Source organism: Diabrotica virgifera, chromosome 5 (assembly GCF_917563875.1).
Source record: "Diabrotica virgifera virgifera chromosome 5, PGI_DIABVI_V3a".
Lineage (NCBI taxonomy): Eukaryota > Metazoa > Arthropoda > Insecta > Coleoptera > Chrysomelidae > Diabrotica > Diabrotica virgifera.
The window spans coordinates 215,523,571-215,546,613 of NC_065447.1; the positions used below are offsets into that span (position 1 = coordinate 215,523,571).

Consider the following 23,043-nt stretch of genomic DNA (forward strand, 5'->3'; position numbering starts at 1 on the left):
CATTATAAGAAAGAAATTGCTCAAAATAAGATTGAATCAAGCTTTTCACACAGATGAACACAATACCAAAAACTGTATTTACAGATCTATCTCTTATTTGGGGCCAATTTCAGATAAAGTTTCAAGTGTAATTTCAAATAAAGTTGAGAACCTCAAAATTTCATTTAAAACTAAAAATACCATCAAATCACTGTTTAGTAAAACCAAAGACAAAATAGATAAATTAAATAAAAGTGGCATATACAAGCTATCTTGTGGTGACTGCAGTACCACCTATGTTGGAAGGACAATGAGAACCCTTTCTCAAAGAATCAAGGAGCATGTCAGAACTCCAGAAAAATCAAACTTTGGCTATCATGTTAATTCTACCAATCATTCCTTCTCTCCCACTAAAGACAGCCAAATATTGCATAACATTCCATCTAAAAATTATAGATTAATGAATTTGTTGGAGGACCTGGAGATTTCTAGAGAGATGAAGTCTAATCCTGATTTTTGTGTCAATACTCAGATCAATTTGAATTGTAATTATAAACCTTTATTCAAGTATCTATGGGAGACAGTGGAGTAGTGACCTCATACAATCTTTAATATATATAAAAACTAGTGTATTTATATTTAACATTTAATTTTATAACTTAAAATACAAATAAGGAAAACTTGTGTCTATTGGCCGGATTTATATATACATTGTTGTATTACAGATATTTACATAACATACTTATATCATCAAGTAATGAGAACTTTAGAAATAAAACACTTAACAACAAGAGTGTTTGAAACTATTTTGTTAAGAATTGAATTCCACTGAACACTATTCTATTGGTTTGTTATCAATGTCTTACAACAGTAGAAACTGAATAAACTCATTTTAACATCTTAGCATTTAATATTTCTACTATAAACATTAACGATTCAACTTAGTAAAATATCCATACACTCTGTCAAGGTCATTTCAATGACTTACATAATTTACAAAAGATGAATAACAACAACAATCTAATATTATCTCAATCTATAATTTCAATGATCTAATATCTCCTAGAATATTGAATTTGAGAATTCACCATTAAAAACTGATCTTCCTCATTACTTCCTGTTTTTATTTTTTATCTGACAAGGTGTGTATGTATGTTGGGCCAATTAGTCTTAAAATCAATCATGTTATCAATTAATTTATTAGTTGATTAGTACAAACATCTAAGGTACATTTCCTTAAAAAATTTTTAAAAATTTTTAATTTTTCTTTCAAAAATGTTAAAATTATTCAGAATTTAATGTCAGATGTCATACGTCAACGCAGAACAGATAAAAGCAGATTTAAATATCCGACTTTGTCAGTCAGCTGTTTCTACTAGGCCAACAATGGATGGGTGATACCTATACCATGAAAAAATTCTTTTTGTGTTTGTGTAACGTGTAATGTGGCCGTTTTTCTGTTTTTGCTGTTTGGGGTTGTACGGAGGATATCCAACCAAAAGTTATTTTCACAAGATGCAAATGTTAACACCTCAATTTTGTAGCGGTACTTTTTTAACAATTGACGTAAGTAAAAAAAGAGTTTTGTACTTCTTTTTCTTACAAGACCTCTTTTTTTATTTTAGCATTAGCTCCGATGATGACATTTATGTCGAAAGCGCTCAGCTAAAGAAATAAATTATTTACACACTTTGATATACTACATTTTTTATTTCCTCTATTCATTCAAGTGTGTACAAACTTATCAGTCTTTCAACCATATCTAAATTGCCAGGGCCACCTTCATAAAGATGATAAAAAACAGAGATATACGCCTCTACGATTACGATTAAGAATGCCAAGAGGCTACATATTTAACACGCTATTGTAAGGTGTAGAGACCTGGACTCTCAAACAGAACAACATAAAAAATATTGAAAGTTTCGAGATGTGGTGCTACTGTCGAATGGTGACGATAAGTTGGGTTGAAAGAATCACAAAGTTTGAAGTAATACGAAGGATAGGAAAACACCCACAAATTTTGTTAACGATAAAACGAAAAAACTCGAATATTTGGGTCACTTGATGAGAGGACATAAATACGCATTACTTCAAAATATAATACGAGGAAAAACAGAAGGAAAACGGAATTCAGACCGTAGAAGAATGTCATAGTTGCGGAATTTGAGAGAGTGGTTTGGCTGCACCACTAATGAACTCTTTAGGTCAGCTGTAAACAAGGTCAGGATAGCCTTGATGAATTCCAATCTCCCTACAGGAGTGGCACAAGAAGAAGAAGAAGAAGAAGGCATTATTTATATTATTTTAAAGTGTCCATTCTCCACTTGTCGTGGACTAGTCCCCGACTGTCCCCGCGAACATACTCAATATCTATGCTAGACGAAAATTTAGAATGTGTTCTATTTTTCATGCTATTTTGATGCAATTTATTGTCAAAATTCAGGTTGCTAATATAACAAAATGTATACTTAATATTAAAACTTAACCTTATTGCGTAAGTGTAAATAAATGTTATTTATTGAATGTAATAATTTGTGATTTATATTTAAATATATTTAATACTGAACTGAAATGTTCAAGGGAAAAGTTAAGTAATCTAAAGTTAATGTTTGATGTTTTTCTGTTGGCAACAGTGAAAGTGGTGTCTGAAAATTGCACAAAATAGCTGTGATGTAAACAGATCAGCTAGTCAAAGGATATGCTTGCCATGCAGGAAGGACTTACATAGCATTAAACTTGAATGACCTAGATATAAAGCTACTTTTATAAACCATATAAACAAAAATACCAAGAGTAAGTTAATATAAATAAAAATGTAAACGATACTTAATCATTTTAAAGATGCATTATAACGTGTTTCGTCAATAAGAGTCCATCAGTGGTAGGCCTAAGCTAAACTCAAAAAGAAAAAGACAGACCTCTATCCTAGGTAGAATAAATTGATTGTAAGTTGTTTATTTTATTTCTTTCACATAAAATCGAATTAGAAAAGTTCTGGAAGATTGAGGTGTTTTAACATTTTCATTGTTTATACGTAAAATAAAATTGGATAGAAAAAAATTACAGAACAAATTTTTTAAGAATAGATTAAGAGGAAGGTATATGGAGACCACAGAAAAATAAAAACATGCGATGGCAGAGATATGGAAGATACAAAATGTCGAAACCCAAAAGACTCCATTTTCAAACAAATAAATGTTTAAAAATAATAAAATCTTTGGATTTCTTAATTCGGAAACAGATTCTCTCTTATACCTATTCCCATCCTTCTAAAAATTGCAAGGAATAAAGGGTAATGAATGTATAGACATGGGGAGTCTACATAGTTGCACTCCACAACATAATATCAATTCACCGAGGTAAAGATCAACAAATCTGCTTCCTAGTACTCGATATGTGAGTAAAAACGGTAGGTAGATAAAAGGCATTATATTTAATTTCGATTCAGGGATCATTACCATCTTTCTATGGACCATTTCGAACTCTTTTGTTCTCATCAGGAAAGCAACTGTAATGATGCCCTGATCATCTGAGAGCATCATTACAGTTGCTTTCCTGATGAGAACAAAAGAGTTCGAAATGGTCCATAGAAAGATGGTAATGATCCCTGAATCGAAATTAAATATAATGCCTTTTATCTATATGGAAGATAATTTAGAAGATACGAAATAAAGAAAAATAGTGGAAAAAAATAAGATTTCTAAGTTACAGCAGATTTAAATGACAGCTGTCAGAGGTGCATAAAACTTGTATGTAGATATATAACACATCATAGATAAGTTTTACAGTAATTTTTATTGCAAATTGCGGAGAAATTAACAAATAAAAGCCAACAATAATGATATTTGAAAAGAGAGAGGTCAATATAAGAAATAGATGGTATGGAATAATAGGAGCTAACACAACTTATTTATATAAACTTGATTTACAATACTTCTACTCTTTATATGCAAAACATGCAAAAAAAGTTCAGGAAAGATTACCGTGCTTAGATATAAAATTGTGTTATACTTTTGTACTTTGCAGCTTCGTCTTCCAAAACTCAACACTTTTTTATAGAAACAAAGTTTATTGTAAAATTTAATAGTTTTTGTGATGTGATACAGGCACCATAACCCATTTTGTACTATTTTAACTGGTTAACACTTAATTAACACTAACTTTTTGTAATCACTTGGATGTATGAGGACACAATGTAAGAAGATTTGTTAGTTTTTCGTAGACATAGCTACAATATAATGATCTTTATTTTATGATATAAAATAAAGATCATTTTTATTTAATGTATAAAAATTGTTTTGAAGTGGAGTGGAGATGTATTTTTCTTTACGATGGTGATTTATTGTGTCGGTTGCCCTTAGCAACTTTAGCACATTGAATCATGGTTTTTGCTCCAAATTTTAAACAACCACTTGACATATGTAGCATACATATTTCATACATATTTGGCATACAAGTAGATAACATGTCAAAGAAGAAAAGTGATAGTGGGCCGTTGTGTGCTTTTGCTATGGGGGTAAGTTTCACCCCTTCTCGGGGTTCACGTTCAAAATAAGTCCGGAAATGGATAAACTGGCCAATTCTAAGCAACTTTATACTTTTTCTAAGCAAGTTAATACTTTTCGAATTATTTGCAAGTAAATATGTTCATTTTTCAACAAAAAAAACACGTTTTTAGGCGGTTTTTTGCAAATAACTGAAAAAGTAAGTAGTTTGTCGAAAAAAAAAACATCCCCAGGGTAAAAGCACACATCGTCACAAGATCCCTTTTTTCTTTCGCATAATATTAGCTATGTGTATGCCAAATTTCATGTCTATCCAAGCGGTTCTTTTAAATTTAGAGCAAAAACCGTGATTTCGTGTACTACAAAACGAAAATAAATTTTTGTATTTGAAAAAATCATCAATTATTATCTTTTGCATTGAAAAAAATCGTCAATTACGTCATTACGCCCATTTGGATAATGCCACTAGTATGATATATTGTCAAAAAATCATAATTTACAAATAAAAAGTGACCTGTTTTGGCATTTGTCTCCATCTCCATATATTAGCTTAGTATTGAAAAATTTAATTTATTTCATAAATTTTCCGTCGCTCTATATGCTGAATGAATAAATTAACAGAGGAGGGTATATTCCACGTAGAAGTTTTATATTCGCGATGTTAAGTCACAATGACGACCTCTCGTGGATTTTGGCTAAACTAACTTCGAGGGAGTTTTTAATGCCAAACGGTGAGTGCACATGCATTTAAAATAAGTAGGCAAGATTCATTATTTATTTTTACATGTTTTTTTAATTTTATATACAACATCGACGCCAACTTTTATTAAAACGTTCCATGTTTCATCATGATATAATAATTGAAAACATGTAAAAATAAATAATGAATATTACCTACTTGTTTCAAATGCATGTGCTCTAATCATTTGACAATACTAATACCCTCGAAACTAGTTCAGCCGAAATCAACGAGAGGTCGCACAGTGGTTCCAAATGCTGAAAACGTGGTCATGAGGAGAAAAAAGGAGTCCCTATTTAGGGATTTTCATGTTTACAGTTGTTTTCTCATACTATCGTAGAGTCCTAATAAGCAGGTATGAGGATCAGACTGGATGTATTCTGGTTCACAACTCAGGAACAAGTGAACCATGTCCGGGGTTATTTTGGCCGGCAGAGAAAGTGAAAAAGAACTCGTATATTGAAAACGCTGTAAAACGTTTTGTAGTTTATTAATTTTATCGCTGTAAAGCAGATTCTTCTTTTTTAAGTATGTAGTAATGTAAGATGTAACTTAAATCAACATTTATTAACAATAAATGCCTTAAATTTGTTAATGCATATATAGTGAAAATATACTTGAAATAATTAAAAATTTCTAAAGATGCATTCCAAAAGTACAAAATTCTGCATAATTCTGCGACTAATGTTTATTAATCTTAAAATAGATAGTAACAAGATACAGAATCACTTTGGTTTAGCTGCCTATAACTGCCTATGCATTGCTGGCAGTTGTTTGAATATAAAAGTGGGAAATGACGCATATTACATGATTCTGGCGATTGTTGAGTATGTATGGGCAGTTGTACATAAGTAATAGGTTCTGAATATTGTACTTCATAAAGAAAATGTATTGGTAATCAGCAGTTTCAAAAGTCACTTATAGTATAACATTTTAAACAAAAATGCGGCTAAAATAAAATTTTCGAACTTCTTTCGTCCATATTGGATCCGCCATTTTGTTTAAAAAAAAAAGTAATGTTAGATTTGTAATCAGCTACGTTAACCTACCAAATTTGACAAAAAATTTTCCTTTTTGATTGATATTTTTAATTTCTTTCCGCCATGTTGGATCCGCCATTTTGTTTTTCAGAAAAAATAATGCCAGATTCGTAATCAGCGATGCCAAAAATCCTTAAAAACGGAAGTAATTCCAATATGTATAAACAATATACGCTTTTAAAGGTTCATGACCACGTTTTCGGTATTTGGAACCACTGTGGGTCGGCATTGTGACTAACATCGCTAGTACGTCAATCGTCAAAAATCTGTTGTAAACTCTTAAAAAAATATACTGTGTTGATATGTGTTGATAATAACAAACTTGAAACTTCAGTAATATACTACATTGTTGATTTTTTTTTTGACTATTTTAAGTTGCATATTTATCGTAAGATACTTGCACATGCGACACCAAATCTAACTAGAAGCTACACCTATCAAAACTCATAACAGGAATAGATTATGAGGCACAATTATCTCTTCTCTATAAATTAAAAAATATTAAGTGTATAATGTTTAAAGGTTGAAAATAAAAAGGTCTAAGTAATACGGCGATAACACAACTTTTTGTTAGCTAATCTAGATTATCAAAATATTAATAGAAAAGAAATTGTATTTACATGTTTTTTATCCTTCCCAGGTTGGTTGCAGACTTGCACCAAATGATCCAACTGATAAAGTAGTTTCTTACTGGTACTATGAACCTGTCACCAAAAACCATCACCATGAGTATTTCGTACATACTTACTTGTATACTACGCAGAGAAGAGGTAACATTAAGAATTTAGTGTAATTTTATTGTTAATTTAACAATATTCCAAACGATGCTAGAATGGGTCTATTACATTTCTCCATGTTTCTCTAGAAATTAACTATGTAACACTTGCTGGTTTAATTTTATAAATTCTACGTTTCAAGTATCCCCAGTAAAAATAATATTTAGGGTTCAAATCGGGTGAACTAAGAAGCCATTCAATATTACCTAATTAGTGCAATTCGTGCAAATATTAAAAGAATTGTGCATTTAATGATAGAAGCATATAATTTGGACCACACATACTACACATACAGTCGGAAAAATGAAAGAATACCCATGAACGAACATATAAAACACGCTGTATTTTCCTGTCACCATGTCACAAAGAAAATTGTCCAGTGCAAGTACATGTAATAATAATTATTACATGTACTTGCGCTGGTAAATTTTTTGTATGCCACGGTGACAGGAAAATGCAGCGTGTTTTATATGTTCTTTCATGGGTATTCTTTCATTTTTCCTACTGTATAAAAGTTTAAAATTAGATATGAGGCCATCTCAGATTTTACCTTTTACAAAAATGGCGGGCATTCAAAATGGCAACGATACATATGTGACTAATAGCACGATAACTTTTGAGCGAAAAGTCCGATTTCAACCAAATTTGGTATATAGGTTATTTTTTGGTGTATAAGATTGAGCTCTTGAACCGGAAGAACCGGTTTATCAGAAGTTGTGTTTTTCCTTATTTTTTTATGTAAAAATATGTTGTTTCTTTTTTCAATTCTTTCACCCTGTATATATTAATTTTTCAAAAAGGTAATACCGACATTAAAAAGAGCGTAAAAATATTTTTTAGGAAATATTTTTAACTTTTTCTTTATGTTAATTACCATTTAATAAATGCATAACTTATCTTCACATGTACCTATGTGCGGCAGATTCGTGCAAATATTATAAGAATTATTGTGCATTTATTGGTAGAAGCCTATAATTTGGACCACATATACTACACATACAAAGGTTCAAATTTAGATATGAGGTCTTCTCAGATTTTGCCCTTTACAAAAATGGCGGGCATTCAAAATGTACATACGATGTGACGGGCATACATATGCGACTAATAGCACGATAACTTTTGAACGAAAAGTCCGATTTCAACCAAATTTGGCATATAGGTTCTTTTTTTTTGACGTAAAAGATCAAGGTCTTGAACCGGAAGAATTGGATTACCAGAAGTTGTGTTTTTTCCCGACTTTTTATGTAAAAATATGTTGTTTATATTTTCAATTCTTTCACCCTGTATATATTCATTTTTTAAAAAGGTAATACCGGCGTTAAAAAGAGCGTAAAAATATTTTTTAGGAAATATTTTGAACTCATTAGTTATGTTAATTACCAGTTAATAAATGCATAACGTATCTTCACACGTACCTACGAACCTATGTGCGGCAGATTCGTGCAAATAATATAAAAATTATTGTGCGTTTAATGGTAGAGGCATATAATTTGGACCACACATACTACACATATAAAAATTTAAATTTAGATATGAGACCATCTCAGATTTTGTCTTTTGCAAAAATGGCGGGCATTCAAAATGAATCTGCCGCACATAGGTACATGTGAAGATAAGTTATGCATTTATTAAATGGTAATTAACATAACTAAAAAGTTCAAAATATTTCCTAAAAAATATTTTTACTCTCTTTTTAATGGCGGTATTACCTTTTTGAAAAATTAATATATACATGGTGAAAGAATTGAAAAAAAACAACGTATTTTTACATAAAAAACAGTAAAACCACAACTTTTAGTAAACCGATTCTTCCGGTTCAAGACCTCGATCTTATACATCAAAAAAATAACCTATATACCAAATTTGGTTGAAATCTGAAGTCTCGTTCAAAAGTTATCGTGCTATTAGTCACATATGTATAGTCGCCATTTTGAATGCCCGCCATTTTTGTAAAAGGCAAAATCTGAGATGGCCTTATATCTATATTTGAATTCTTATATGTGTAGTTATTAGTGATGTAACGAATGTCATTTTTTGAACATTCGCGAATACGAATGCGAATGCGAAAATCTGCTACCGACATTCGCGAATGCGGATGCGAATGCGAATATTCTGTTTTTTTTTAATTTGTGTCTATTTTTGACATGTTTTCTAAATTTATAATGAAAATTTAATTGATATTTAGTGTAAATAAATCTGAATCTTAAGCTTTACTACATAATACCAAATAATAATATAAAGTGAAGGCTGATAATGTGATTATACAAGGTAAAGTTACCATTTCTTAATATAAATAAGATAAGAAATTAACAGATATTGATTTTATCACCATAATATTATCTTTAAATTATTTTTTTTCTGATATTTATATTCGCAAAACATTCGCACAAATTTCTCGAATGCGAATACGAATGCGAATATGCAAAAATATGCGAATATTCGCGAATGCGAATACGAATATTCGTTACATCACTAGTAGTTATTATAATGGAGACAGAACGAAAACTACGACGATGGAAAGAGTACATCGAGGAACTATTTCATGACCAGAGAGAAGCTAGTACATCCGTAGATAGCCAAACCGGAGACGTAGGCCCAGAGATAACCAAATCAGAGGTTAGTCAGGCAATAAACTATGAAAACTAATAAATCTGCTGGTCCAGATGAATTACCTAGCGAGATGATAAAGTTGGTCAACGAGAAAAACCTGGACATAATAGTAGAACTGTTCAACGCTATCTATACTACGGGAATCATCCCTAGGGAAATGTTGACATCAACATTTGTGTGTTTGCCAAAAAAAGTGAATGCCAAAGAATGCAGTGACTACCGAACCATAAGCTTAATGTCACATACCTTGAAAATTCTGCTGAAAATTATCCATGCCAGGATACACTCTAAACTGGAGCTGGATATTAGTGACATTCAATATGGGTTCCGCAATGGTATGGGCACCAGAGAGGCATTATTCTCCTTCAACGTGCTGACACAGAGATGTTTGGATGTTAACCGTTCTCTTTACGTCTGTTTTATAGACTACAATAAAGCGTTTGATAAAGTAAAACATGACCGACTCATGGAAATTCTAAAAACTAAAAACCTAGATGAAAGAGATTTAAGACTAATAACACATCTCTATTACAATCAGCGAGCAATAGTAAGAATAGAAAAAGAAACATCTGAAGAAATGGAAATAAAGATAGGAGTCAGGCAAGGCTGCATACTATCACCTCTATTATTTAATGCTTATTCTGAAGAGGTAATGCGAGAAACTCTGGAAAATGAAACAGTCGGCATAAGAGTAAATGGAGTCTTAGTTAACAACATCAGATATGCAGATGATACAGTAATAATAGCCGATAGATTACAAGACCTGCAAATACTCATGAGTAAAATAGTAAGGTGTAGTAGGGAGTACGGACTCTCTCTCAATATCAAAAAGACGAAGTTTATGAAAATTATTAAAAACAACCATATTACTAACGAAATCTTGATAGTAGAGGGCCAGCAGATCGAAAGAGTAAAAAGTACACTTACCTAGGAACACTTATAACAGAAAATAATGACTACACTGCAGAAATAAAAGTCAAAATCGAAAAAGCACGTTCTAATTTTATAAAAATGAAAAAGGCCCTATGTAGCAAAAATTTATCATTAGCTCTTAAAGTACGCCTAACAAAATGTTACGAAATGTGGACCTATAGAAGAATTATGAGGGTTTCCTGGGTAGATAGAGTTACGAACAATGAAGTACTGGGAAGAATAGGTAAAGAGAAGGAAGTTGAACTTACAATTAAAGAAAGAAAACTACAGTATCTCGGACATGTGATGCAGGGCGAGAAGTATGGCATCTTGCGACTCATAATGCAGGGAAAGATAGATGGCAGAAGAAGCATCGGCAGAAGACGAATTTCATGGCTGAAGAACCTCAGAGAATGGTTTGGATGCAGCTCAAAACAACTATTTAGAGCTACTGCCTCAAAAATTAAAATAGCTATGATGATTGCCAACCTCCGTAGCAGAGATGGCACCTGAAGAAGAAGAAGATGTGTAGTATATGCGGTCTAAATTATATGCTTATAATATTTGCACGAGTCTGCCGCACACAGGTACATGTGAATATATGTTATGCATTTATTAAATGGTAATTAACATAACTAAAAAGTTCAAAATATTTCCTAAAAAATATGTTTACGCTCTTTTCGATGGCGGTATTAACTTTTTGAAAAATTAATATATACCTACATGGTGAAAGAATTGAAAAAAAAACAACATATTTTTACATAAAAACCAGAAAAAACACAACTTTTGGTAAACCGATTCTTCCGATTCAAGACAACGATCTTATACATCAAAACAAGAACCTACATACCAAATTTGGTTGAAATCGGACGTCTCGTTCAAAAGTTATCGTGCTATTAGTCACATTTGTATAGTCGTCATTTTGAATGCCCGCCATTTTTGTAAAAGGAAAAATCTGAGATGGCCTCATATCTAAATTTGAACCTTTATATGTGGAGTATATCTGGTCCAAATTATATGCTTCTATCATTAAATGCACAAGTGTTTCACATATCGGCTGCACTAAATCCACCAATTCATCGCCCGAGAAATATCTGATATAATTAGCAACGAACATTACACCAAAATGAGCTGGAACTCCTTCTTATTGTGAAGCCATATCTCATTAAAATTGGCTTCAAAGTTGTTTTTCAGGGCAGGTGTTCATTTTTAAGTAGCATATCATAATTATCGCTTGTTAAATTTCCTTCTATAAAAAACGGACCAATTAAATGAGTCCACGAGGAAAAATTTCCTGTAGTTGGCTGTATACCATTACAAAAACATAAAATCCTTTATAAAAGGTATATTTGTTAAAATTGCTTGCTTCCGTACAGCCATGATGTGAACTTGTCAGATAGAGCTCATTGGTACCTCGGGCGAAAAACATTGGATATTTTATTCATCCATGTTATAATTCACATCTTTGTGATATGTTCCGATGACGGATCAATTGTAAAGGGTTTTTACCCATATATTTTTACTTTGGTGGTTAGCATGTAGATTCTAAGATTGCACTGATGATGATCGGTCAACCGATCGAAAACTAGTTCTGTCTTTGATGTAGCCCTGTATAGGGATTTTAACAAATATACCTTTTATCAAGGATTTTATGAATTAAATGAGTATACACTTTACCCAACCATACATTTATTTTTTGTGGTCTTTGAGTTTGTTTTTCAGGTATCCAGTGTGGATTTACCTCACTTCAATAACTTAAATCTTGGCGATTTACATTACCACACAGTGTAAAAATTGCTTCGTCCGAAAACACATCTTGTTAACGAAGTTTTCGTCAGTTACAATTTTATCCATCAGTACCTCTACAGTCATATATTCTTCACTTGTCTGTCATTGTCTTCACAATTCTTGCAATAACGGGATTTTGTAGGATTTCCCACTCTTCATGGGGGTCTATGTGGATCTTCAACGAAACTCTGCATTAAATCTAACGTTTTATTGTAATTTATAACAGTGTTTGGCTTACTTACAGGTACCACCTTTTACTCGTCCAGTTTCTTAAAACGCTATATGATTTTCTGTACCTTCGTCTTATGGATAGGAACACGGTTTGGGAAAGTATCGTTGAACAAGTTGGCTACTTCACTCTAAGATCTTTTTCTATCGCCTTACCCACCCTCTCATTATTAAAACAGTATTTCGCACTTTTTCATTAAAAACCATCTTTATTGTAGAGATTTTAAAAACACATAAAACAACTACCAGCTTTAGTTATTCAAAGTATTAATACATTTTACAAAACTTCAATAAACGTCAATCTAATGTTAATTTTATGAATTACATGTCAAAATCAAAAAATGTCAAAAAACGATGTATAGAAATATGTAGGTAATAGAAAAACTAAATGTTTTATTGTTAGATAAAATGAACTTCCAACAAGTATCGGTCGAATGCATCACATACTTGGCATCCCTCTGAATATTATTATTTGACAACCCTTCAGAAAAAATTCGATGTTAGTATGTTCTATACATTTCAAAAATACATTAATACTATTCCCTTTTATTATGGTTTCTTAATGGTTACCTTTTCTATGATTACTCTTTTGTTTAGAGTCATATGCCTGCTTGCACCAAGAGATCTTAAGCTTAAGACGTGCCTTAAGCTCAGCTTGCGAAATATACGCGTTGCACCATTGAGTCTTGGATAAATTTTTAGTTTGCCGCAATGGATTTCCACGTGGACTGCATCTTAAACTTAGTCTCAGTTAAGACGTGCTTAGATAAGAATCAAAAATTGTGGTGCAGCGTAAGTGAGACTTAAAACGGCCCTATCTATAAGCTGAGCTTGGCTAAACTGGAGCTTAAGATTTGTTGGTGCAACCAAGGATTAATGGAATCAAGTGTTAAAAGAAATATAGATAGAAAAATATAGTTTAAGAAAGACCAGACACCTCTATTTTATTCGTATTGTTTTATTATGAAACATAAATTACGTTTGTTGAACTTGAATCCTTTTCCGATTCCTCAATGCTGGTGGGTAAGTTATGGCAAACTTGTAGCATGAGGTCCAGACCGTTCAGTAGCGATTGGTAGGAATTATATACCTAATACAAATCAGTTTGTAAATCTACAGTCTTAATAACATTTTGTTACATATAAATTAAACTATGATACATTAAATGTGTAAATAGTTTGTCTTCTTTTGTACTAGTTTTTCCTTCTGGAAAAAATCTCATCCCAAGTATTTCAACCATTAGTGAATACAGACATCTTCCAGCCCCATTGCCTCTTAAATTGATTATTACTGGTTTCGTAGCCAAAGGTTTCTTATGTATTTGATATCTTTCTCTTTGCTTGAATAGGAACATCAAAATGCATCTGATGAAAGGCATCTGAATATGAACATCAAAATCCTTTCTTCCCACGAACCTTTTCCTCTTTTCTTTTCCCTTTGCTTCTATCACTTTAATTAGATATAAACGAGAGGAATATGAACATCAACAGTCTTTCTCCCCATGAACCCGTTCTTCTGTCAATTCCTCTTTATCCGAATTAATTTGAATCTCGATCTAGCACATTGTTTGAAGTTATCTAGTGATCTAAGTTGTGATCTTCACCTCTTGAGCTGGTGATTTCATGATCTCTGCTATTGTATCTTATTCTATGTGTCACCATTTGTTGATGATTGAGTCTCATAGTGTGACACGCCAATTTTCACAGAGTTATTGCTGCCAATTTTCACAGAGTTATTGCTGCTTGAGTTGATACTTTGGATTTGTTGCCCATCTAGAGATGTCTTTTTCGGTTTGGTAATATAGTGATCCAGGAATCTAGTGGGAAACACTAGTTGAGAAACATCCCACGCAGATAAATCCAAGCAATTTTAATATTTTTCAGCAAAAAACTTTACAACAACGACTTTCATAATGTTAAAACAACTAAGGTTATCGTTTGGAGCTACCAAAGTGAAAAAATGTCTCAAAAAGACTACCAATTAAATGGTTTGAAGACAAGCATGGCATCCCTACGAGACCTGCTTCGTCTGAACCCTTGTTGTTCGATAAGACTGATTGATTGGAGATTTATTTTATTTCTATAACTTTTGTTGTGGTTGAAGGTATTTTATTAATGCCCTTTTAACACACAAGAATGGTAGTGCTTTTCGGCTCTTGATTTGGAACTTTATGGTAATACTAAATTTTCTGGAGTAATATTGCCAACTGTCGTACTAAACTTTCTTGTAGTACAGTAGGTCGTTTGGAATTCCATCTTATCCTTTCAATTTTTATTTAGTTATGTTGTGAGTTAAAAGAAATATCAACATCTTACAATATCGTAAAATATACTCTACAATTTTTCTATCTGGCAAGTCCATGTGATACGGAGAATAAATTTGTAATGCTGCAATTTATGTCTAGATTAAAGTACCCCGCACAAACCCTATGGAAATTAGGTCCCAGTGGAATTCGGTCATACTTTAAGAAGATACTCTTTGAAGCATCCTGTTAAAAAGTTCTCATGGGCACAACTCAATCGTATGAAGGATTTTCAAGGTATAGAGGCACAAACTCGGAATATTATAAGATTTACTGGGTATTCCAATTCCTTGAGTTACTGGTTATCTGGCAACATGTAGAAGTTTGGATCAAGGAAAAGTACTAGTAGTCTAGGATTTTTTCCTGGCTATCCAATGGCGACCTTTACTTTGACCTTGACATTCAACGGACGTCATCTTCTAGAGTTTCGAGGGTTTTCGGCATTAAATTGATATAAAAAGATTACTCATGGGTTTTTGGGATCTCTAAACACGAATATGCCATCAGAATTGACCTTCGGAGGACGTGGTGGCCAGGGCCACTGCAAGGGACGTCATCTTCTAGAGTTTCGATGGTTTTCGGCATTTAATTGATGCAAGTGAATTACTGGAGGGGTTTTTTGAGGTCGCTAAACACGAATATGCCACCAGAAACGACTCCTGGAGCACCTGGTTTCCAAGGTCAATGAAAGGGGCTCCTGATGTTTCGAGGGCCTTTGGTACTACATTAATGCAAACAGATTAGTTATAGGTTTTTGGGATCGCTGAACACGAATACGGGACAGGCACAGGAGCACCTGGTGCTGCTGTGTCTGTGCTGATCACGTATTCGTGTCCAGCAACCTCAAAAAGCTATAACTAATCCGTTTGCATTAATGTAGTACCAAAGACACTCGAAACTCCAGGAGCGCCTTTCAGTGACCTTGGAAACCAGGTGCTCCGGGAGTCGTTTCTGGTGGCATATTCGTGTTTAGCGACCTCAAAAAACCCTCCAGTAATTCATTTGCATCAATTACATGCCGAAAACCATCGAAACTCTAGAAGATGACGTCTCTTGCAGTGGCCCTGTCCACCACGTCCTCCGGAGGTCAATTCTGATGGCATATTCGTGTTTAGCGATCCGAAAAACCCATGAGTAAACTGTTTATATCAATTTAATGCCGAAAACCCTCGAAACTCTAGAAGATGACGTCCGTTGAAGGTCAAGGTCAAAGTAAAGGTCGCCATTGGATAGCCAGGAAAAAATCCTAGACTACTAGCACTTTTCCTTGATCCAAACTTCTACATGTTGCCTGATAACCAGTAACTCAGGGAATTGGAATACCCAGTAAATCTTATAATATTCCGAGTTTGTGCCTCTATACCTTGAAAATCCTTCATACGATTGAGTTGTGCCCATGAGAACTTTTTATCAGGATGCTTCAAAGAGTATTTTCCCAAAGTATGAATGAAATCCACTGGGACCTAATTTCCATAAGGTTTGTGCGGGGTACTTTGCTATTGTTCGTTCTTGTGACATTTTAATATTATTTACTATCTTTAATGATAATTAAATTATTGCTACCACTGTATTATGAGAATATGGATTTGGCAAAATTATTCAAGAGTAGAGTGCTGGAAGAGGGAGAAAAAAGATACGGTCAATAACTGGTGGGAAGGCAACAGCAAAGTAGGACGAGTAGGAGAGGAAGTGTTAGAAAAAACATCTGATCAAGAGCAGAGCCTCCTGGGGACAAAAAAATTTGGTGGCGGAAAATGAAGTGTAATAGAAGGTAACGGAGAAGAAAGAGGTATGAGAGGTCTTAAAGAGAGGAAGATACATAAAAGGTAGCAAAGAGGGAAGCAAAGCGCCCTGTAACACGCTAAGGAAGATCGTCTGCAAAGCTGTATGCAGAGTTGGAAACAGCCAAGAGCATGAAAAGGTTACACAGTATTGCTAAAGCTAGGGACAAGTCATCAATGGACTTGACTTACGTGCAGCAGATTAAGAAAGCATGTAACGTTGCTTTGTACCCATTTTCAATGCAGGGATGACATAATATTGCATGAAAATGGTTTAAAAATTACAAGCTGTTTCTTCGAGGATCTGTCGCATGCTCCGTAGAACTATAGGACAATGCCAGACAAAAAAATGTATACTAATAAAACATAATATTTTGTTAACTAATGTTTACGTCTATATATTATTTAACCATTTACCTCTGTGTACGCCTGACACATAGATTCGTATAGATTTTGATGTTGGTGTATAGAGTTTTCTAGCATCATTATTTCTGAAGGAATATTTCCAGTTTCCGATGCAGATTTCCATGAAGGCACGTTCTCCACGTATTGTTCCGCCTTGTGGTGGAAAATCACAGACAATGCCAACACTGCAGTTCTAAAAAAAAACAAAAAAAAATAATGTTATTGTTTTAATACTAAATAAAAATAAATAAAACAACATTCTGAATAAATTATTCCACGGTCAACAGTCAGTATAAGTTGGTAGATACGATGAAAAGAAGGAGAGTAGGAGAAAGAGGAAAGAAGAAAGGGCGAAATATCTAGATGAAGGATACAAATTATGGTATATAAGAAAAAGTAACACTAGACATGGAATTGGTATAATTGTGATAGTTTAAAATGAAAGACAACGTAGTAGAAGTCGTAAGAACGAGTGACAGAATAATGTCAGTGAAATTAGGACTTGATCAAGAAGTATTTAGAGTTTTAGAGAAAAGCTTGCTGTGATTAATTAGAAAACATACTGAGTGATGAAGTATGTGCTGAAGTACTGAGTGAAGTAAGATATGAAGCAATACATGGATGACTAGGATTTGGAACTAGAAATGAAGCTGGAGATGATATGCTGGATTTAGCAGCATATGGCGATTGATACATTCTTTCAAAAGAGTCAACTTGTCACATACAAAAGTGGACAAAACCACTCCCAAATAAATTATTTCAAAATTAGAAAAGAAGATATACGTGAAGGTCTGCAAAGTTTGCAAGGTAATAATTAGTGAGAATGTAGCGGTTACTGATTCAATTAATTCCATTAAAAGTAAAATTAATAATATCCCTCCAGAAATCTCTTTTGATACGGCCGTGATCGATTTAATACGATTTTTAACCATGCGAGCGCTGTCAGCTTGTCTACTTCGCGCAAATGAAATTCTGACTGAAGCGACAGTATGGGAATTGACTAAAAGAGGAAAACACAGACAAATTTCTGTGCAAGGAACGGCATCTGGAGCATCCATACAAGTATAACATCGGATATTATAAAGAAACACTATGTTGCAGGTAGTGTTTCTTTATAATATCCGATGTTATACTTGTATGGATGCTCCAGATGCCGTTCCTTGCACAGACATTTGTCTGTGTTTTCCTCTTTTAGTCCATTCCCATACTGTCGCTTCAGTCAGAATTTCATTTACGCGAAGTAGACAAGCTGACAGCGCTCGCATAGTTAAAAATCGTATTAAATCGATCACGGCCGTATCAAAAGAGATTTCTGGAGGGATATTATTAATTTTACTTTTAATGGAATTAATCGAATCAGTAACCGCTACAACTGTTAGCCAACAACACAAGTTGCTCTTGCTGGACCCGGAAATAAAAAAGCAAAACTAAACCAAAATATACGAGAAGACAAGACCACAAAAAATCAAGTGATGGATCTTAAAAGATAACAATGGATATTTATTCAGAGCAAAAATATCAGAAAAAATGTGCTTGAACATGAAAGAAGGTTTAGCATTTAATGGTTGGAATAACCCCAGGAAAGAAGTTTGAGAATAAAAATACCTGATGGAGGTTAAACAAAGTTGAAAAATAAAATAAAAATTATCATAAAAATTACACTTTTAACTAACTAATATTTGACGTGTTGACTTCCACTACGGAAATTTTTTTCACAAAGGATTATTAAAAATGTCCCAAAATGTATAACCTACAACAACTTGTTGGTTACTTCGAAGAAACAACGCAGATGAGAATGCTTACCTGGAACGATAAAAAAGTATAAAAGTGAGAATGAGTATATGAGGAGGGTATGGTTTGAAGCCAACATTTCAAGGACATTTTTGTGAATTTTTTTGAAACTATGGTAGAATTATTTTATTTTTAAATTAAATAAACATATTCAGTACAGTTCAAAGAACCTAAAAGAAAAATATAAGGCGAAATATTGAAAAATAAGCCACTGTGGCGAATTTTTACAGACACCTCAAAAAATGGATGTTGCCGTGGACATATAATATATGAACTCGTCATTAGATCATGTGAAACAAAAAATTCAAAAATATTTTATTAGTTTATGAGTTTTTCGAGGTAATGCTGTCGAGTTTTTTTAATTTAAACGATTTTTGAGTCTTTGGTATCACTCAGAAGTCAAAATAATGAAATTTGTTATATAAAAATGGTGAAGATCCACATATTGTATTTTAAATAAAAAATAAGCATAAAACAAAAAACATCTCTGACAGCGTTACCTCTCGAAATGTTTAAGGACAATCGATGCGATATTTCAGGTGGATGGATAGAGTAGTTTTTGAGTAACCGCGGTTAAAAAAAGCAGTTGTGACAAATATGCATTTAAAGTTTTTATCTATGTCATTTTTGTTGCAACACCGGAAGATGATTTGGAATCGCGGAGTAATTTACAAAAAAGAAGGCAACAACTGTTGAACGTTTCTCACTAAACTCAAGCGCCAATCTGCTGCAAAGCGAGTCGAAAGGGTAGAGATATTCAACACGCTGTATTTTCGGTAAGTTTACTCCGATCAATGTGAAATTTTCAGAGAGTATTCTTGGAGTCATGTACTTTTATTTAAAAAAATAAAAAAATCAAAAATTTCAAAATTTTCAAACCATACCCCTCCCCCCTTATTAAGAGAAGTCTAGAGCCATTGATTAAGATGGTTGGGGCATGTTCAAGGTCGAGACGTTAATCACCTATTACGAAGAATTTCTGAGTTGCCAGTTGCTGGGACGAGTAGGAGTGGAAAATCAAAGAAAACCTGGGGTTGGGGGCGCTTAGGCAGGATACGTCGGTAAAGGGATGTTGATATTGGTATGACCCGAAATAGAAACACGGGAAAATGTAATTCGGAAAGTCGACCCCGCATGTGTATAAAGGCAAAGAGAATGATGATTTCATATATGCTTAATCTGGACATACATATAACTGAAGCCACAGTATTAAGTAATTGGTAAGAAGCAATTGAACTGGTAAATAAAGACTTTTGTTAATACTGTCTTTAAATAATGTCTTTAGGGTAATAACAGTACGCTCAGTTAGGGTTACATTAGAAAAATAGAGAATGGAAAATTCATTATACAGAGTGAGTTTTATGTATGGAAACTCTTAATTATCTCGGAAACGGCTTACACGATTTTTATAGATTTTGGTCGGTAAGGGTTTTCTAATGCGGTAGATATTATAGTGGTAATTACATTGTTGTCAGATCTTCCATTTTTCTGGAAATCTAATGAACTTTATTATTTCAAATGGAACACCTGTATATTTTTTGCGTATTGAAGTCCTTAAGAAATAGTGATTATTTCTCATGTCATATTCCCTATACCTAAATGCCAACTAAATATAGAGGCACTTAGTAGATCAAAGTGTGAGGTACTATCTAAAATCCTGCTAGAAAATAACATTGACGTGGCTACCATTCAAGAAACTCATGTAGGTGATGAAACTGATCTAAAACGTAAGGGCAAAGTACCAGGATATGAAATTCTTGGTGTAACATATCACCATATATACGGCTGTATAACATACATCCGCAGCAACATAGAAAATGCCCATTTAGTGGACATCAGTACCAATGGAAACATTCAAATCATTACAGTAAAAATCGAAGAACTTACAATTGCTAATATATACAAGCCCCCAGAAACCCAGTGGCCTCCAGAAGTATTGCATCATCTTCACCATCCGGCAGTTTATATGGGAGATTTTAATAGCCATCATACGATGTGGAAATATCACAGCAATGACCAGAACGGCGAAGCACTTGTAGAGTGGGCAGAAGAAAACAACCTTAGCCTAATATTTAATGCAAAAGACAGGGGAACATTTAGATCCGCATCGTGGAGAAAGGAATACAACCCAGACCTCTGTTTCTCAACCCAAAACTCTCAAAATCAACCTGTTAATATAACAAGAAAAGTCCTGAAGAATTTCTCACACAGCCAACATCGTTTAATAATATATGAAGTAGGTATCCAGGTCCCGATAGTCCGATTCACTCCCAGACCAAGATGGAATTTGCAGAAGGCAGACTGGCAAAAATTCTCTACTGAACTTGATAAAGCTATAAGATGGGTTCTAGCCACACCGGAAAGCTACGATATATTTGTAGGTGCAGTGATATCAACTGCAAAAAAGTGTATACCAAGAGGTTACCGCAAAGAGTATATCCCAGGCTGGAATAATGAATGTGAAGAACTCTACAATGACTATATCGAGAATGGTGACCCAGATGTAGCTAATGACCTATTGCAAAGATTAAATGAAGCCCGGAGAGATAAATGGATAAAAACAACGGAGAAAATGGACTTTAAAAGATCGAGCAGACAATCTTGGAGCCTACTTAGAAAGCTAGGGGGAAGTGCCCCGCTCGTCCGAAAACCCCACTTTTTGTCCCCCGACCAAATAGCTAGCAGAATAATCTAGGGCTCCACGTGACAAAGAACATACAAAATATATAAAGAAGGAACTCAACAACTTAGGTCAAACAGCCGGACATAACCCAAGGTTCTCCCACGAATTCACCAACGAAGAAATAACATCAGCCCTCCGAGACATGAAAACTGGCAAGGCGCCTGGTTTTGATGGGATACATCCTGAGTTCCTACTACAATGCGGTCAAAGGACAAGAAAATGGTTGACTGCGTTCTATTCACTGATCCTTAGAACTGGAAACATACCAAAAGTTTTTAAAGAGAGCAAAATAATTGCTGTATTAAAACCCAATAAACCCCACGATAAAGTTGAAAGCTATCGTCCTATAGCACTTCTCAGTTGCTGCTATAAACTGCTGGAACGACTTATCCTAAACCAAATAGGCCCACAAATTCTTGAAAATATCCCACTAGAACAAGCAGGTTTCATACCTAATCGAAGCTGTGCAGATCAGATTCTAAGTCTACGCATATAGAAGCAGGCTTCCAAAAGCAACAAAAGACGGCTGTAGTTTTTGAGGATTTGACAGCTGCCTACGACACAGTATGGAAGGAGGGACTCATCTATAAACTAACCAAACTAATCTCATGCCAAAGAATATTGCAACTAATAAACAACATGCTCTCTGATCGATACTTCCAGGTAATCCACGGTAATAACATAAGCAAACAGAGGAAATTAAATAATGGACTACCCCAAGGATCAGTCCTTGCTCCGATGCTTTTCAACTTATATATATCGGACCTACCTGACACTGATGGAAGAAAGTTTGGCTACGCTGACGACCTAGCAATAGCAGTACAACACAAACAGTTTGAAATTGCTCAAAACGTGCTGACAAACGACCTCAACAAATTATATGAATATTTCACAAAATGGCGCCTGATTGATACCCAACTTAAATAAAACTAAGGTAAGCTGTTTTCACCTCAATAACAAACAGGCAAACCAAAAATTAGAGGTCAAAATGAGAAATGTAGCACTACCCTATCAACCTTACCCAAAATATCTGGGGGTTACCTTGGACAGGACTCTCTCGTTTAAAAAACATCTACAAATAACTGCACAAAAAATAAGTAGTAGAAATAACCTTATCCAGAATCTTTGTGGTACCAACTGGTCATGTGAAGATAGTTGACACGCAGCTTAATATAGCAATGAGAATGATAAGCGGCTGCATCAAGACTACTCCACTATATTGCCTTCCCACCCTTAGCCATATACCTTCGCCTATTCTACGAAGACAAAAGGCCTTGATAACGGAGTAGTCGAAAGTAAATAGCAACTTGCAACTACCAATCCATGAAGACATCCCGAGTTTAGCAGCAAACCGACCCCCATCCAGAAAACCACCCATAAGAACAGCCCAACAGCTAACATCAGATGATTTCAATGTTACCTCCAGATGGAGCACGCTGTGGGCTGAGGAAGCCTCACCTGAAGTATCCAACCTTATTGACCCAGTCCAAAAGCCTTATGGCTT

General features: G+C 34.0%; 1 protein-coding gene and 1 long non-coding RNA gene across 6 annotated transcripts in view; one reads left to right on the forward strand and one right to left on the reverse strand.

Annotated features, from left to right (window-relative positions):
• The window catches only part of LOC126885284 (kalirin), a 1,143,465-nt gene that overhangs the window by 925,794 nt on the left and 194,628 nt on the right, over positions 1-23,043 (reverse strand). For 4 of the 5 annotated variants that reach the window (XR_007698367.1, XM_050651792.1, XM_050651789.1 and 1 more), the window contains 2 exons: positions 17,078-17,258; positions 13,557-13,667 (listed from right to left, as the gene is read on the reverse strand). Coding sequence is in view for 4 of the 5 variants with exons in the window: in XM_050651792.1 (XP_050507749.1) it covers positions 13,557-13,667; positions 17,078-17,258 (292 nt within the window). In the remaining variant the exon portion in view is untranslated. Of the gene's footprint in view, positions 1-6,883; positions 6,968-13,556; positions 13,668-17,077; positions 17,259-23,043 lie in introns of all 5 variants that reach the window. The other variant, XM_050651791.1, reaches the window with a different exon arrangement.
• LOC126885285 (uncharacterized) lies at positions 900-1,674 on the forward strand. Its single transcript, XR_007698368.1, has 2 exons — positions 900-1,545; positions 1,605-1,674. It is a non-coding gene; the product is annotated as an uncharacterized LOC126885285 (long non-coding RNA).